We start from the raw sequence: 18211 nt of genomic DNA, 5'->3' as shown, positions 1-18211 counted from the left end.
GTGGTGCATTGTTCTTTGTGCCAGTTAGAATATGTGCAATCGAATTTTAGGTCATTTCAAGTTAACAGAGAGTGGAAGGTGGGGTTCATCTAGAGGAGCACTAGAATAATCAGATCTAGAGAGAACAGAAGTGTGGTTGAGAATTTCTAACTAAACTCAGCCAAGACCAAAGAGAGGGTGTGCAACCATTGGCCTCAGTGTCAATTTAGTGCATTCTACTGGGAAGTATGCCTGCTTGAGTGCCATATAATAACAGAGTGGATCCTAGATTCTCATTGGCCCTCAACTCCCTGCCACTGTGCTGCAGACTCATTACATGAAAAACACACACCTCCTGAGGCCAGAAACAATGCCACCAGCTTACAGGCAGACGCCTGCTGCTCATTTGTGCAGAGCTAACATGTTTATCACAGAGTTCTATGTTTGGTAACCACACCTTCAGCACAGAGTCACGTACAACGTGTGCAGGAAACACAAGAAGCACCATAAAAGCTGATCTGCAACGAAGGAAATGATATGCAGAACAGAATTTATATTAAACATTTGAATGCTGCAGGCAAAATTGGAAAATTGTAAATTAATTAGACAGATCTTGGGGTAATCCATAGAATCATCAAATGTGTAGCCAGGGCCTATTTTACACAATGAATATATCTCAACTGATGTGAAAGTAGCTCCTTCAAAGTGTCATTTTACCATTATCTGAGTACCCAATGTTACTGACTGTGGCTTTGTTGTGACTAATTCAATTCTCTTATACTAGCAGTGTTATACTTAGAAACTCACCCCTGAACCCGCTATGTTAGTGACAGTGTCTTTATCAATGTTAATTCAGCTGCTTCAGTCACTTAGTAACGCTCCCCACAGCATCCTGTGTTAGTGACATATGTTTTTACTGATGGCAATCCAATTTCTCAATCTGGCTCATCACCTTTCCCTTGGGACCTGTGTGAGACAGAAAATTTAATGGAAAAGAAGAAAAAAAATTGAAAATGAAGGAGGTAAGGAATGAAAATTGTACTTTTAGTGCATCTTTCACAAACTCAGTAAGTCATAACATACTTACAGTCAATGAAAACTTTTTAAGAGTTCTAATGACTATTGAATCGTAGGAAATGTGGCACCAATTTATGTACAATGAACTACCATAAACAACAATATGATAATGACTAGTGTTAAAACCTGGTGAGGAGTGGGTTATCAATTCCTCTCTTTCTAACCACACCATGGTCACCCTCAACAAGTAATTTTATTTTCTTTTTTGGCATACAACTGTCATATTTGCATTAAGACTTAGTAAAGTGTCAATTCCAAGGTTTTCCAGAGTAAAAGGAGTGTTATTGTACTAAGAATGGAGATCTGGCGGGGAAATGGAGACATTCTCATAGACGTGGGATGAAAAATGAATGATTCCTCATCATATAGTGGTACCACCCAAACGTCAGAAGGAGAGATTGTGAGTGGCACATGAAATTCCTGTGCCAACATATGTAGTAATGTGGAAAATTCAATGATGGACAAGTATTTCACCTTGCCAAGACTTTCGAAGGATACAGTATAGTTCTGCAAAGGAGATTTACAGGATATTGGCTGCGCTGGAGAGATACAGTTATAAAGAAAGATTGGATAGCTTGGGGCTGTTTTCCTTGGAGCTATGGAGATTGACAGGGGACATGATTATGATGTATAAAATTATGGGGAGGTATGAATGGGGTAGACAGGAAGGAGCATTTCCCCTTAAAAGAGGGATCGATGACTGGAAGCATAGTTTTAAGTAAGGGTTTTAGAAGAGAGGTGAGGAAAAACCTTTTTACTCAGAGGATAGTAGAAATTTAGAATTCACTGCCTGTAAGGGTGGTAGAGGCAGAAACCGTCATAATATTTAAGGAGTATTTAGATATGCACTTTTGATGTCAAGGCTTACAAGGCAATGGGTCATGTACTGGAAATTGTGATTAGAATAGCTAGGTGGGTGTTTTTGACCAGTATGGATGCGATGGGCTGAAAGGCCTTTCTCTGTGCTGTAGATCTCTATGATTATAAGTCAGTAACCATACTCTAGTCATCTCTGTTTTGTAGATAAAAAGGCTCCCTCACTCTGAGTGATGGAAGTCAACTAAGTAGCAAGCTAGACAAAATTAATATAACAACAAAAGGATTCTCACCCACCCTGAATAACAGAGCTCAAGCATGGGAAAAAGGATTTACAATAACAGAATCCCAACCAATGTGCAAATCTTGATATCAACTGTTCAACAACTAATGTCCACAGCACCATTGAATCTACTGAGAAGCTACAATGTTCAACCATCTATTTTTCATAATATTTCGGATTCTAATCCATATATTGTTTTCTTTTTTAACGTATATATTTTTGGACTGACTAATATTTCTAATCTCCATGCATGTGTGTTGTGTTACTAACTTTTCTTGCATTTAGTAATTAACAAATTCACTTTTTGCTAACTCAAGAAAGCCTCCTTAAGCTGTCTCCTTATAAAACATAAGTTCATTTAGACCTGGGAGAAAGATATCACAAGAAAAAGTATCTGTTCGTCAATCAATCCGTTGCAATCAATCAAGGCTTGTGTGTGGGGAAGGGGGGGTTAGATGTTGGTGAATAATGAAAGGGAGCCAATTCATCCCTCCTCACATGGGAGCTTAACATTTTGGGATGTCCTGTTTGGAAATGTAACAAATTGTTGATGGAGAAACTCAGCAGGTCTGGCATCATCTGTGGAGAGAAAGCAGAGTTAACATTTCAAGTCTAGTGACTCTTCAGGACAACTTCTGTTTTTGTTTCAGATTTCCACAATCATCCTATAATAAAAGGAAATTCGGCTTCGAAAAGCTGGAGAGGTTGGGAGAACGTGATCAGTCTAGCACAAACAGTCAACTCTCGCAATTCCTGACACCTGGGCTTTAATCTAACCAAGGTAGGCCAGATGAGAGTATGTATTTATGACCATACCATAAAGAGAAGAACCATTTGCCTCTTACTTTGTTTTTACTCCATCATATAATTGTGATGCATTAAGAATTGTTTGAGCACAGTTGCATCTAGTTTTAATGATTAGAATGCCAACTGTTTGTCCACTTCTGTAAACATAACATTGGAAATTATTTAGAATTTTAATATTCCTAGGATATAGCCATCCCAGACAAGCCTAATATTTATTAGGGATCCTCTAATTGCTCTTAAGTTGATGGTGGTGCGAATCTTCTATTTTATCCATGTGGTGAATGTAATTCCCCTGTGTTACTAGGGAGGGGATATTAATCTACCGACTCTACTGACTTTCACTATCTAGACTCATATATGAAGATTGCACACTTCCAAAAGAGGCAGACTGATGCCAAATAGCTTGAGTCCACAGTTTAGGGATGACGATAGGAGAAAGGGAGCTCAATGATATCAGGCTTTCAAGGAGGATATGCTGTCTAGTTGAGAAAATCATCTTTAACTTTAATCTCTTTATGTTCTACTGATCTCCTGCTATAGGCTCACACATTGGCTGCTTGATCTTAATATCTCAGGTACAATGTGGAGAGGAAGAAAGTTGGAGACTTTCAGGGAAGGACCACCAATTTTTAGGATTCAGGTGGCTAAAGATACATTTGCCAAAGTTGATAATCCAGGATGCACAATCTGAGTTACAGAGTGCTGAGACCACAGGAAGCTATTCGGATGAAAGCAATTAGAGAGAGAGGGTGGCCTTGATAGGATCTAAAAACAAGGGGATGAGAATGATTAAAGTGGAAGCATTCTTGGAATTGATATTGTGTGGAGTTTAGGCAAGTCAGGGGAGAAAACCTTAGCTGTAGTCGACAAAACCGTGGAAAGTGGGAAAGATGCAGCAGAGTGAAGGGTTTTCGGGATGAGAGTGGCAGCTGAAACAAATTCCTCACAGGTCAGGAGGCAGGCAGAGTCAGATTCAAATCTATCTGACAGGAGAGTGCTCTATGTGTGTCATTGCCAGTGAAGATTTCTAAAGCGGTTTGTACAAAAGCTTTGTGCAGCCGGAAGTCTTTCCCCGCCCCCAACTGCCTATCCATGTCACACAAACAGCTCAACGATAGGGTCTGGATTCGCTGCTGCAGGAAATGCAGCCAATTCCTCTCATTGTGATTTACCAAATAGGACCAGACTGTGAGTTCAAACACCTTATAAACACTTGGTTAACGATGAGAATTTGTTTATACTGCACATAGGAAGAGGATTTAGCAACAACCTTTGCAGATATATGAGACAGGGGGCAAGAGTGAGAAAGAAAAATCTCTAAGCTGTACAGTTATGCAAAAGATGTGGAGGGTAAGAGAAAAATGGTGATAATCTCAGCATTGGTAATAAGAAAGATGGAAATGGGAGAACTGAGAAAAAAGGGTGACTGTGAAAATAACAGCTACAATCTGTTTAGTAGTGGGGGAGGGGGAGGAAAATAATAGTAGTGAGTTATTCACATGAAAATCTTTTTAGCTTCTCACCAGCTGATTTTTAATGTTTAATCCGGCCATTTTGTTTTGCTCCTGTCCATGATCGTCACCAGGGACCTAGTCACATGAATGTCAGTCAATGCAAGCAGACATTCTTCATCAGTAGAGACCAAAGAAATAAAGGATATGCATTTTTATAGTACCGTTTATGACATTACAATATCCCAAAATGCACTACAGTTGAATATGTATTTTTGAAGTGTAGTCACTGTTGTAATGCAGGAAATTGAGTAGCTTATGTGCACACAGCAAGCACTTACAAACAGCAAAATGATGACCAGATAATGTTTTCAAGATATTGATTGAGGGATACGTCTTAGCAAAGGTCTCCAGGAATGTTTCCCCTTCACTTTTTTGAACAGTGTCTTGGGATTAATTTAATATCTCTGTCGAAAGATGGCACGTCTGATAGTACAGCATCGCCCAGAACTGAATTGTCAGCTAGTGTTTTATTGTTATTTCAAAATCTATTTTATTCATACATTATCTATAAGTAAATACAACAAGTGAAAAACGGGTCTGCACAGACTTTGCAGAAAATACTGTAGAATTTTAACATCCCTCATTAAAACTTCAATCCAGTTGCAATTAAAAGACATTTTCTAAACATGAAAGGAAATTAAATACATTCCCATTAAGGCTCTAAGGAGGTCAGCCTAGATTTTGTGTTCAAAGTTGCCCAGCTAGGGGTTACCATAGGTAAGATAATGTGGGGTCACCTTTCGGTCACAGTCATCATATACTGTAATGAAAAGGAGCCGGGAACTTGGCTGATGTTAATTCACATCCATGACCAAGCAGAGCTGAGAACAGAGTAACATCATCTATCGCCAGTAAAGATTACATCAGCTAATTCAAAGCACAGAGAATATAGAGGGAAGGCACGTGTCTGAGAGGCAGAGTGAGAGATACAAAAACAGGAATCAGAGAAACAAACAGAGGGGAACTTGAAAGACAGGGAGAAGGCAAGTGTAAAATCTATAAGCTAAGACAGGAAGGATGGAGGCGAATAGAAGCTAGATGATAAAATTAAAAATCTTGCATATAAAGGCAGAAGGTGAAAGGCACAGGATATGTTTAAATGCAGTTAAACGGCAGAAGATTCCTCTTGGGATTACACTGACATTCAAATTTTGGCTCAGGCTTCTTGTCTTTCACGTGACACATTTTATAAGTGAACCGGAGGCATTAGAAACCTCAAGTGAAATAACAGTACAAATAAAAAATAACCCTTCTCGTAAAATACACACAAACACAATATGTACAATACATTTACAGGCACACAAATATATACTTACAAACAATTACAGCCAGCTGACAGATTCATTGCTGATTTGGCAGCTTCTCACTGATTAACAGGCAGCTGGCCAAGGTTGGTGCATTCTGGAATGTTCCAAGCCTATAAAGATCCTAAAAACACCTCAAATTTATTGGCATCCTGCACTGTAGACATTGAACCTTCACCTGTGTTAGTATTTTTGCCATACTTTACCGAGAACATCAAGGACCAATACCGGTCATTCAATAGGACTGGACCATGTTGGTATTTGCATGCCACAGAAACCCCCTTTTCACCTAACCTTAGTTGCATATCTTTTTAATCATTCATATATATATCTAATTCACACAATCTGGATTACCTAAAAGCATAATTGTACCCGATTCAATAGCAATGTTGAAAACATAACTAGATTTATGGAGAAGGCAGCAGCATAGTGGTAATGTCACTGGGCTAGTAATCCAAAAGCACAGGCTGGGGCCATGGGTTTGAAATTCATTATGGCAACTAATAAAATCTGAATTGAATAAAATCTGGAATTAAAGGTGAATAGTGACAATATAACTATTGCTTAAAATACCATCTGATTCACTAATATCCTTGAGGGAAGGAAATCTGTTGTTCTTAATCAGTCTGACCTATCTGTCACTCCAGATCCAAAACAATATGGTTCACTGTTAACTGGTCTCTGAAATAGTCTAGCAAACCACTCCATTCAAATGCAATTAACAATGGGAAACAAGCCTTCCAAGTCACACATCATCTCTTCACTGTCATTGATTATAAACTATGAGTTTCCTTGCTAACATGACATAAGGTAGTATTCCCTAATATTCCATTTAAGAACCTGTAGCTATGATGCTGCTTAAAATAAACCTCTTTTCAAATTTTCAAAATAGCAGAAATAATGTATAGAGGCTAAACAGCAGCAATGTGTTTTGCAGCTAATGTGAATGAATTCTGGGAACTGTCAGAATAGCAATCAGTGGTAATAGTAATTCTTTACCGAGATGTAAGTCAGTGTCTGGAATCTCAGGTCAGATGCAAATTGAGAGTGAACTCTGCTATTCATGAATGAATTGATGCTCATGGATATGATCTGAATAGACATGTCTGTAACCATAATAATCCCATGAACTTCAGGGAATCCAGTCATGGAACGTCTTGCCACAGAGAGCTGTGGGGGCAAAGACCTTGTGCATATTTAAAGCTGAGATAAATAGATTCTTGATCAGTAGGGGGATCATGGGTTATGAGGAAAACACAGGAAAGTGGACATGAGGAATGTCAGATCAGCCTTGATCCTATTGAAATCAGATCAGTCTCGAGGGGTCAAAAGGCCTGCTCCTGTTTCTATTTAACATGGTCTTATGGACTTACTGCTGACCTTACCTGCAATACCCAAAAATAAAGAAATTTTCAAAGATAAATATTTAAAAGAAAATAGGAAAGGCAAGTTATTTGGATAGCTTTACCAAAAAGCTGACAAAAATACAAGAAGCCACATGCCTTTCTGTTGTATATAATTCTGTTTTATTTTGATGCTATTTGTCTGAGCTTTTCCTTGTGTGGACAGAAAATTGGACTTTCTGTTCTGAAAATCTTTAGAGTCTCATTTTGTATTAAATGTTTCCCTCCAAACAGAATCTTGTTTTTGTGGTGTCTTTCTGTATTAAAAACGGTCCATCTGTGTGGAGTTATTTCAAGGACATTGTTCAGCAAGGGAGAGCGGACTCCAGGCGTAGAATAATCTTTTATAATTAGTTCGGCTCTCTGCCATCTTTCATTTTACATCAGTTTCCCCATGGAATATTGTCTAGGAGACTCTTTTTAATGCAGTAGAAACATTATTAGTTTCATTGCTGTACTAATCTCCACGTAAATATAATTACTCGGTGTCTTATGTTGAGATCAGTCCTTCGCTTCTATAATTGAAGTGAAAAAAAGACTAATATTTAATTGTAACTCAAACAAGTTGGTGTTATTTAGATTTCCTCATAGTTCCCATCAGTCCCAAGCTCTGTTTATAACCCAAAGCACACACAATTCAAGCACTCAATCCATCACACACACAGCCTTATCTAGCTTCCTCTTGCTCTCTCGGCTTCCTAGTATTCCTATCCCCCAGTCCCACCTACCAGAAATTTCTAGAATGAAAACTGCTCTTGAGAATTAAGCATAATTTATATATTTTTTAAAACCCAATAAATTTTATTTTTCTTCATTATTTCACCATCTTGTTACATGGAGATTTTAGCAATCTATGATTTCCACAACTTTCCATCTTGAACAAACTGTAATCACAAGTCACATCCTCACCCTTTCCTCTGATGAAATGTGATTTGTGTTAATTTTATGATGTGTCTTTTTAAGCTGCATGCAGAGAGAGCACACAAAGGAATTGCTTGTCTTTGTCTTTGTGCTGCCTTGCATACAACCACCTCCTGGTGCTGCACATTCACACCAATTACATACTCAACAGCACGTTGTCATAGTTACAGAAGGGTCAATCACAACTCTGAAGGATTCACAGAGAGAAAACAGCACGTGTAAGCCTGTGCTCTTGTGTGTCTGCTGCATGTTAATCATGTTTACACTTGCATCGTGTCTGTGTGTGAATGCCTGGAGAGGGGTGGGGGCAAGGCTTAATATCTGTCTCCACCTATTTGAATGCGACATTCTATGTGTGTAAATGTGTGCCTGAATATATGCCAGCTTCTTTGTGCGTGTACGTATCTGGTTCTGTTTACCTTGCCTGCCGTTCATAGTTGCTACTGCCAGGAAATCTGCGACACTCCTCTCTCTTGTGCAATCCTCACACGTGTCCATCACTACAACTACTCTGTGGCATCACCATTCATCTACATCTAGCTTATCCCCAATTTCTGCTGCTCTCCACTTTACCTCCTTAAGAAGAGATCTCTGCCAGTGGAATTAATTTTCCCAGACTGGTGGTGGCAGGTTTATAGACTGGAAGGGTGAGCCAGGAAAATAAAGGCAAGCCACACCCTAATATATTTCTATCACCAGGAAACTTTCCCAGAAGCAGCAACCAACTAACGTATTGAAGGATCTTGAATAAGGACGGTTTTGCAGCTTTGGTAGCATTTTTCTGGCAGCCAGGCCACTCCTCTGCCATATTCGGAGGCTGCAAATTCAATAGAGGTATTAACGGAGACACACACACCAAGAAAGGTTCAGAGAGAGAAACCATTAGAAGGTTGTAAGCTTGGGGACTACGACATTGGAACTAAATGACAGTCTTGAGCCCATGTCAGAGGCAGAGGTTCAATATCTCCCAGTAATAGAGCTGCAAACAGGAAAAATCACAGCCCTAATAAAAATAATCCTCTTCAGAGGGCTTCCTCCCCTACTCTGAGGTTCCTCATGGCTTCAGAAGTTGTAATTACTTAAATTTACATCGCTGAGGATACTGTCATGCTGAGGTGCCTTTGCAGTCTGTGACTTGCCTCAGCAGCACCTACTTCTGTCAGTGGTACTGCTGAGGCTAGTCTTTGGCTGGACTGGCAACAATGAGAGCTCACCTACTATTTTTAATAAGACACTGAGAAAAGAGGCAACCAATTATCCCGTTGTCAAATGTGGGCTCAAGACTGTCATTTAGTTCCAGTGTCGTAGACCCCAAACTTGCAACCTTCTAATAGTTTCTCTGTGAATCTTTCTTGGTGTGCATGTCTCAGTTAATGCCTCTGCTACAACTAGTCCATGGTTTTTCATAGAGTGCCTGAGATAAAGACATTCCTGTGCGTCTCTCCTGTATATCGCTTTGTGTTGAATTGGCTCAGTTACATGTCTGAGTTGGTGCATCTCTCTCTCCTATCTTGTTGCATACATGAGTATGTCATTTTGTATGTGTATTTGAGAACGTCTGTTGAAAAGCTAATGACTCCACACTATTCCAGGGAGGGTTTGCCACAGACAGCAGCTCAGGAACAGGCAGGACTATCAAGAATTGAACATCAAACGTGTTGCATTCTGGTTTGACAGATCCAGCCTGAAGCGACAGGATTGATCTAGGGAACTGTTATGTTCTACAACCTTTAACCCTTTGGGAACTTAAAAGCTAATTAGCTTTTTGGGAGCAATAGAAGGCACTAAGGCATTAATATTTTCGCTTTGTTTTCATATAATAGCAATTAAAATGCAAATTATAAAAATTTAAAGATTACATGCAATATATCATAAATAAAATTGGGTCTTGCGTTCCATCAATTGTAGTTGCAACATGAAGGTTTAACATTCTTTTTAATTGAGCTAAAGCAATACTTCATTTACACTTCTACTGATAGCTTCCTCTATCCCAAAGATGCTGGCTTCCTGCTCGAGTACATTCCTGTGTTACCTCATTCAAAGTGACCACTATTCAGATGTGTACTGAGACATCAAACCTTTGTATGCTATTCTACTATAAATGGCTTCACCTCAGGGCCTGACTGCACTCTCATCCTCATCCAAACCCAAAATATTTTCCAGCAGGGATAACTCAGCAGCAAACAGCAACAAGAACTCAAGCAAACTTCCCCTTCTTCAATCAACATAGGTCAAGGAGAAAAAAAACAGTTTGGAGTTTGTAGAGCACTTCAACACAAGCTCAGTATGTCCCAAAACACATTAGAGCCAATAAGTATTCTTGATGTGTAGTCACTGCTCTAAATATGGGAAACACGGCAGCTTGTTCATGAGCTGCTGTCTGTGACAAACCCTCCATGGAATAGTATAGAGTCGTTAGCTTTTCATCAGACAAACTAAAATACAAACATGAAGAGACACATGCTTGTTCTCCAAACAAAGTAACAATGATCAAAAATTGATAGCAATTTAGTATCCTAAAGTTACAAATAGCATTCTCTGTGACAGCCATTATGGTGCATTATCTTGTCTTTCTTTCATGATGTCAACCTTATCATCCTCCTGAAAAGGCATCTTCTCTATTAGAGATATCCTCAGTTCAATGCTCAATCAGTTCCACTCTTGTCTTTCCAAATGTAGTCAAAATATCTCCTATAGTGGCGCAGAATAACCCAAAAATCTCACCTTGCACCATCTCTCTATTTCCTCATTTTCAGGCTGCCCCTTAGCAACATCATTTGAAACCATGGGATCAGTTTCCATAGATACACTGGCAAACATACATATAAACATTCAAATTAGGAATTTGAATAGGCCGCTTGACCCTTCAAGCCTCATCCACCATTCCATAAAATCACGGCTGATCTCCAAATTCTCACCTACCCCTGATAATCTTTCACCCCTTGCTTAGCAAAAATCTATTTACATCTGCCTTAAAATATTGAAAGGTCCTGCTTCTATTGCCTGAAAAAAAAAGATTATTGTAATGAAAGTTGATGCCATTACTGAAAAAGGCTGAACCAAGAATGAGATCAGGCTTAATAGATCATATTTTGTTTTTTTCTAATTCAATATCCATAGCCCTTCACTGTAACATAAGCACATAAGGCTGCAGATTTGGTTTTAAATATAAAACATTTTATTACACAAAAAAGTAAAATGGACAAAGTGACCTACATATAACAGTTTGTCTGATTTAAAAACAATGGCAAAATAAAGTCCCATCAACTTCCCAATGCCATCATATTATTGTTATTCAAGAATAGTGAGCTTTATGGCTGGATTGTGATGTAGAGTGATGCCAAAAGTGTAGGTTCAATACCCACATATACATACATACCTATGGAAGATGTAGACCGTGTTGGCTATGGCGACTTTACCTTTTACTCAAACTCCAGAGCAATTCCTTCCTTATCAAATCTCTAGGTTGGACTTAACTGAGTCTTCTGAGTTAGGAAGGCCCTTTCCCTTGATAATTCACGACCGAGAGTTTATAACTTCTCAGTCTTTTAATAATCTGCAGATTTCTAACCAAACATTTCTGGTCTGGATATTTCACAAATGTGACTTTTTCACTAAGGCAACTTATTTCCTTAACTGTTCTAAACAATCTGGTTTTCTTAAGAACAACTATACTTGCTTACGACCCCAGTCAAGCCTCCTTTAAACTATCTGAAAAGCTTTTGAACTAAATTAAAACAAAATGTATCCATCCTAGACCCTGCTGAGCTAATCACTTTATATTTTCTATCACTGGTTGTAAACCGCCACAGCATAACCAATCTTCCATTAACACTCCTGGAGGCACATATTTGTTTAAAATACTGGCTCCTGAAAGACTAACCTAGTTAACTTTTGAATCCCTTCATAAAAATAGACCATCACATATGCCTCTAGCTCAAAACCAAACTATGTGCAAATTGCACACTTTTCATCACAATCCTCAGAAAATCATTCTCATCTGGTGCAGCATGGTGGCTCCGTGGTTACCACTGCTGCCTCACAGCACCAGGGTTCCAGGTTCAATTCCAGCCTTGGGCGAATGTCTGTGTGGAGTTTGCACATTCACCCAGTGTCTGCGTGGGTTTCCTCCGGGTATTCCGGTTTCCTCCCACAGTCACAAAGATGTGCAGGTCAGGTGAATTGGCTATGCTAAATTGCCCACAGTGTTAGGTGCATTAGTCAGAGGGAAATGGGTCTGGGTGGGTTACTCTTCGGAGGGTCGGTGTGGACTGGTTGGGCCGAAGGGCCTGTTTCCACACTGTAGGGTATCTAATCTATATTGGTAACCCCTAATTCTTAAATACTTATCCCTAGATCTAGATTCCCCTCAAAGAAAAAAATATCCTTTCCACATTCACTTTGTTAGCTCAGGATCTTATACTCAGGTGCCTCAGGATCAAATACTCAGCTCTAGTCTATCTAGCGTCTCTTTCAAACCCTTCTTAGCTTTTATGTTGATAGCCTGCTCTTCTGATCCAGATTTGAAATGAGGTGTAAATTCCTCCAGCAATGTAGGCTGCATTATGAATCAGTCAAAAGATAAAAAAGTTGAAGCTCTAGTCTGTTAAAACAACATTTGAAAAATTAATTCATTCTTGCGATGCACTGGCTAGGCAGTAGGCTATTTTATGTGTAAATCACCCAAAGCCTTTGATTAGATTCCAGCCTGTAACCTACTCCTACTTAGCTGCTATTTCACATTCATTTCTCAGTTAAATTTCAGAGCAGGTGTGAAATGAACTCCAGCCAAGCTCAGTAAGCAGAATAAATGTTGCCAATTAATCAGTTTATTCACTGCTCTTTCGCATTATCCACTTTTAAACCACAGGTAGGTAGCTGGTCAGCTTTAACGAGGTAACTGATACTGGAGACAAACAAACATGTCCCTGTCCAGAGATTACAAGCAGCCGAATCTCCACCCCTTCCCCCCCGTTACTATTCTAGCCATTTAATCCCTTCAGCGTGTTCCATGGTTGATGTTACCTAATTTTACATATCAGTCTTTCCCCACATATGCCTTAATATCTTTGATTAACAAAATTCTATTCATTTTAGATCTGAAGTTAAAAATAGATCGTGCATCAACTGTTATTTCTAAACTGCTACTGTCTTTTGTGTGCATAAATGTTTTTTTCGGCTGGATTTTCACCGATACAGGAAACTCCGATTAGAAAACCTCCTAGCTTGGCAGACTCACCCCTGAACAGGTGCATCTTTCATGTGTTATATTCACAATGGCGAGGCAGGGGCAGGATTGAATTTAGTCCGCTGACTCTGGAAGCAGTTTCTTATGGCAACATAAGTAGTTGATTGCAGAGGCTGGCTGGTTAGAAAGCTCACCTGTTCTCCTGTAATAAATGCCAGTTGTATTAAAGACCCATACACACTTTTCATGTAACTGCCATTCCCCACCCCCATGAAGCCCAGAAACTGCCAAAAAAATCCAGAGGTCATCTGGAGAAAAAGATGTATAGTTTTCTTGATGCACTTGTCAGGTGGCATCATGATGAATGGAGGTCCAAGACTCAAAACAGATTAGTACAACAAGGGTCAGTTTTCACAGGCTGAAGTGTTTGATTTATTGACAACTTTGCAAGGTTATAAGAAGTTAATATTTCTTTCCCTTTATTTTAATATCTGCATTTATTTGGACAAAATCAACAGGTGTGAAATGAGGTAAGAGTTTCAGTTATCGATGTTGTTAAACTTGAATGAGTGCAGAAAATGTTTACAAGGATTTTGCTGGGACTGGAGGGTTTGAATTTTGGGAGAGGCTGAACAAACTGTGGCTTTTTTCCCTGGACTGCCAGAGGCTGAGTGGTGACCTTATGGAGATTTATAAAATCATGAGGAGCATGGATACAATGAATAGCCAAGATCTTTTTCCTATGGTGGGATGCTAAATGAAGTGATGGAGATGTATACAATTTACAACATTTAAAAGACAGGCAGATGGGTATATAAGTAGGAAGAGTTTAAGAGGTATATGGGCCAAATGCTGGCAAATGGGACTAGGTCAGATTGGAATGTCTGGTCAAGGCATCTGTTTCTGTGCTGTATGAATCTATGATTGTGACTGTATAATGGATCTGTCATATTAACACCTTTATCGAGTTGCAAAAGCAACTTTTTCAATGAAGAGTTTTGAACGGGCATTGTTTTCCTCAATGATTAGCATTTCAAAATTTGGTATAGTCATTATATGCCTAATTTGTTCTGTACATAATGCATACTGTATATTGTGAGTAGACATGGAGATGACAGGAATGAGGCTTTCTAAACATCCTGAATTCAGAATCCATCGACCACATGTTACTAAGAAGCTGGCCTAATTCCATAAGATTTGAGGAAAAGAGGTGCCTATCACTTGCAATGGAACTAGCTAGGTCAGGAGTATAGGGTGAAGGCTTGTTACCAGAACTCTTATCCCACACTGGTGAAAATGGCCAGCCCTGGGAGTGGGAATCCAGAATTAGTCTGTGTCCAATAAGTCCAAGGTTCCCTTCTCAGAGAAAACAGTTTTTTTGTCTGCCCTGTCTGATCAAAGTAGGTTGAGTTAACATTGTTTACAGCAATATTGAACTCAGCCCCATTCATTTATTAATGTGTGCTCACTGACCTAGATTCTCTCTCTAACCTTGTCAATTTCAAAATTCTCAATCTTGTTTTAAATCTCCACCTGGCCTCCTCACTCTCCATCTCTAACTTCCTCCAGCCTGACAACCCTTTAAGATCTCGGTCCTCAAATGGGCCTCTTGCATATACCCAGCTTTCTTCATTCGAGTCTCGTCAGCTCCCTTGGCCTGGAGATCGGAAATTCCTTCCATGAATCTTTCTGCCTCTCTTCCTTGCTGTTCCCCTTGGAGACACTCCTTCAAATGTACCTCTGATCAAGCTTTCAATCATTTCCCAATTGAATGGTATAATTTAAAAATGTGAAACTCTGCAAATAAGAAGCTGATATCAGTAAAATTGATCATTGAGCTAAGATTGTCATGAAAATCTCATGTAATTCACTTTAAGGAAGAACTGGATGTTATTGAGTCACAGAGATGTACAGCATGGAAACAGACCCTTCGGTCCAACCCATCCATGCTGACCAGATATCCCAACCCAATCTAGTCCCACCTGCCAGGACCTGGCCCATATCCCGCCAAACCCTTCCTATTCATATACCCATTCAAATGCCTTTTAAATGTTGCAATTGTACCAGCCTCCACCATATCCTCTGGCAGCTCATTCCATACACGTACTATCCTCTGATCCCATGGAACTAATGGAAGAGCAGAATATTAGGATGAAAGAAGGCCTTCTTCAATATTATTAAAATACATAACGTAGTCATTGCCATTTGTGGAATCTTGCTATGTGCAAATTAGATACATAAGCAGCAGTAACAACACTTTTTAAAAAGTACTTAATTGGTTTCAAAACATTTTGGAATGTCCTGAAGTTGTTCTATATAAATGAATGCAAGCTCTTTCTTTCATGTTACTGTTCTCACTCACAATGTTGTTAACTTTGCATACTCTCTGAAGAAGTTGTTGAGGTGCAGTAACTGAAGGCAACAACCCTCAGTGTGACAGACGCAACTTCTCCATCTCCAAAGCAGATCAATGAAGATTGCTTAATGCAATTGGTTTTCCTTGGAAGATTGAAATCAGAATTATGGAGATGCTAGCATTAAAATAACAATTAATTAATTCTTCAAAACATTTATGATTCTAATATATGAACAGTGTGCAGATTAATCCTGTGCCAGTTATTGGTGGACAGAGCTGCAAATTCTCAATAGTACTCAAGAAATACACAAAATAATTTCAATACAAAACTGAGCATGGTCAGAAAGCCCTGCATTCCTTAAAGATGCAGGTATTGCCATTGTCCATGGAGAAGCTTTGCAATCTTCAAATGTTTCCATTTTCTTGGATTCATCAGATAATTCTTGACAATTGCAGTTCAGTCCTGTAACCACAGCCCAATGAAAACACATGGAAACTATGTTCATCACAGCTCTCAAAAGTGCTGATTGTTGCAAAGGCTCAGATCGAATGAATGCCAACTCGCATTCAGTGACTACAGCACTGCAGTCAACACAAACATCCAATTCCATCATTCAGGAAATAAAGGTGATTTTCTTTAAAGTTATATGTGCTGATTAAAGGGAGCTTGTCATATGCTGAATATTGAGAGTGTTTTACAGGAAGCAAATACATTCATTTGATGCAGGTCAAATGTTGTGCACGAGTGACAGCAGTTTCACACCATGTATCATGTAGGATCACAAACATAAGATCCAATTACTTAACCCACAGAGGATCAGTCATCGATGCACAATTTCATCAGCATTCGCATCAATAATCAGTTGGATTCCATGTCAAACATCAAAATGGTCCTGAAGATGGGGTTCAGTTTACAGGTGCCACATGTTCTCCATTCCCTTCTAAAAGAGCATCCCACTGATCAAAGTCCTTTTGTAGATCTAAAAATATAGGAAAAAAATGAAAAATATGTTTAACTTTTGCCAGAGATTTTTGAAACAATTTCACTAGCAATAACTTCAGGATCAGCCACATAGTTATTTCATGGCTTTATCTCATCTAGTGCTAACCCTAATATTGATTGCCGAAAGTCTGGACCATAGTACCTGCGTCATGTTTCGGTCGAGTCGTTATCAATGGACAGGAACCTAAAGCAGAAAACTTAGGCTCACTGTTTTGGCTGCGTTTTTTTGGGCTGAATGTGGTGATGGTTTCACAGTTCTCCATTGTCAATCATGCTGGAAACTCCACTACTGCAAATGACTGGTACTGGTTTATTGCAAGTAATTTGTATGATCTCATGATCCTTGACACTCTGCACTTAGAGTCATTGAATTGTGCAGCACGATAACAGACCGTTCAGTTTAATTCATCTGTGCAGATCTGATATACTAAACTGATTTAGTCCCATTAGCCACATTTGACTCATATCGCTCTAAACACTTCGAATTCAACTATCCATCTAGATGCCTTTTAAAATGTTGTAATTGTACACACCTTTACCAGTTCCTCTGGCAGTTCGTTCCATACACACCCAATCCTCTGAGTGAAACATTTTCCCTTCTCACATTAAATCTATGCTGTCTAGTTTTGGACTCCTCTAAACTGGGAAAAAATACCTTGGCTTTTTACCCTATCCATACCCCTAATGATTTTATAGACGGCTATAAGGTCACCCCTCAGCCTCTGACATTGCAGGGAAAAATTCCCAGCGTATTTAGCCTCTCCCGATAGCTCAAATCCCCCCCAATCCTGGCAACACCCGTGTAAATCTTTTCAAATTTAACTACATCTTTCCTCTAGCAGAGAGATCAGAATTGAACACAGAATTGTAAAAGTGGCCTAATCTATGTCTTGTGCAGCTGCTCAGGAAATAACCTTGCTATTACCATGCGATACTGTCTTCACAAGGCTTGCTTGCTTCAGTTTGTACATGTGCATATTAAATGCACGGGTATCTGATTAAACACTTTGCTCTGGAGTTGGCTGTTTGCCACAAGATCTAATCCAGCATCAATGTTTTGGCTCACAGCAATGTCCATTCCCTATCACCACTCTTCCCCCCCCCCCCCACCCCACCCCTTAGCACTTCAAACAGGCAGAGTATAGTTGATTGCAGACCCATAGCTTGGGACCATAACCATGCATTCTAGTTAGTCGAATAATTGGATTTATGTAGCATTGTTCAATGCATAGTGCAAAATGAGTGTTAACTACACAGCATGTGAACAGTATTGCAATGCCAGCCTTTATTGCCCATCCGACTTGCTCTTTGGAAAGTGGCAGTGAGCTATCTTCTTAAAGCCTCTGGTGAAGGTACTCCCATGATTCTGTAAGGTAGGGAGTTTCAGGATTTTGATCCAGTGACAATAAAAGAATGTTTAATACATGTCCAAGTCAAGATGTGACAGACTTGGAACGTACCTAGGAGAGGACCTTGTCCCCATTGTACATGATGCCTTTGTCCTGCTGGATGGCAGAGATTGGGGGTGTGGAAGGTGCTGTCTAAAGAAGAGGTTTGATT

At 39.4% G+C, this 18211-nt stretch overlaps 1 protein-coding gene and 1 long non-coding RNA gene across 5 annotated transcripts in view; one reads left to right on the top strand and one right to left on the bottom strand.

Annotated features, from left to right (window-relative positions):
* The first annotated feature begins 526 nt into the window (after window positions 1-526).
* Window positions 527-18211, top strand: part of LOC148142158 (uncharacterized) — a 44837-nt gene continuing 27152 nt past the window's right edge. Inside the window, exons 1-2 of the long non-coding RNA XR_015752141.1 lie at window positions 527-1001; window positions 2806-2936. This is a non-coding gene — a long non-coding RNA (uncharacterized LOC148142158). The remainder of the gene's footprint in view (window positions 1002-2805; window positions 2937-18211) is intronic.
* The window catches only part of LOC122563603 (platelet-activating factor acetylhydrolase 2, cytoplasmic-like), a 33365-nt gene continuing 26413 nt past the window's right edge, over window positions 11260-18211 (bottom strand). For all 4 annotated transcript variants that reach the window (XM_043717539.2, XM_043717542.2, XM_043717540.2 and 1 more), the window contains one exon: window positions 11260-16628. In XM_043717539.2, the coding sequence (XP_043573474.1) occupies window positions 16555-16628 (74 nt within the window). In that variant the 3' untranslated portion in view covers window positions 11260-16554. The remainder of the gene's footprint in view (window positions 16629-18211) is intronic.

The sequence above is a fragment of the Chiloscyllium plagiosum genome, unplaced genomic scaffold (genome assembly GCF_037043375.1).
Source record: "Chiloscyllium plagiosum isolate Xiang-an unplaced genomic scaffold, Cpla_swu_hap1 HiC_scaffold_30, whole genome shotgun sequence".
NCBI lineage: Eukaryota > Metazoa > Chordata > Chondrichthyes > Orectolobiformes > Hemiscylliidae > Chiloscyllium > Chiloscyllium plagiosum.
This window is presented reverse-complemented; position numbering and strand designations above follow the sequence as displayed.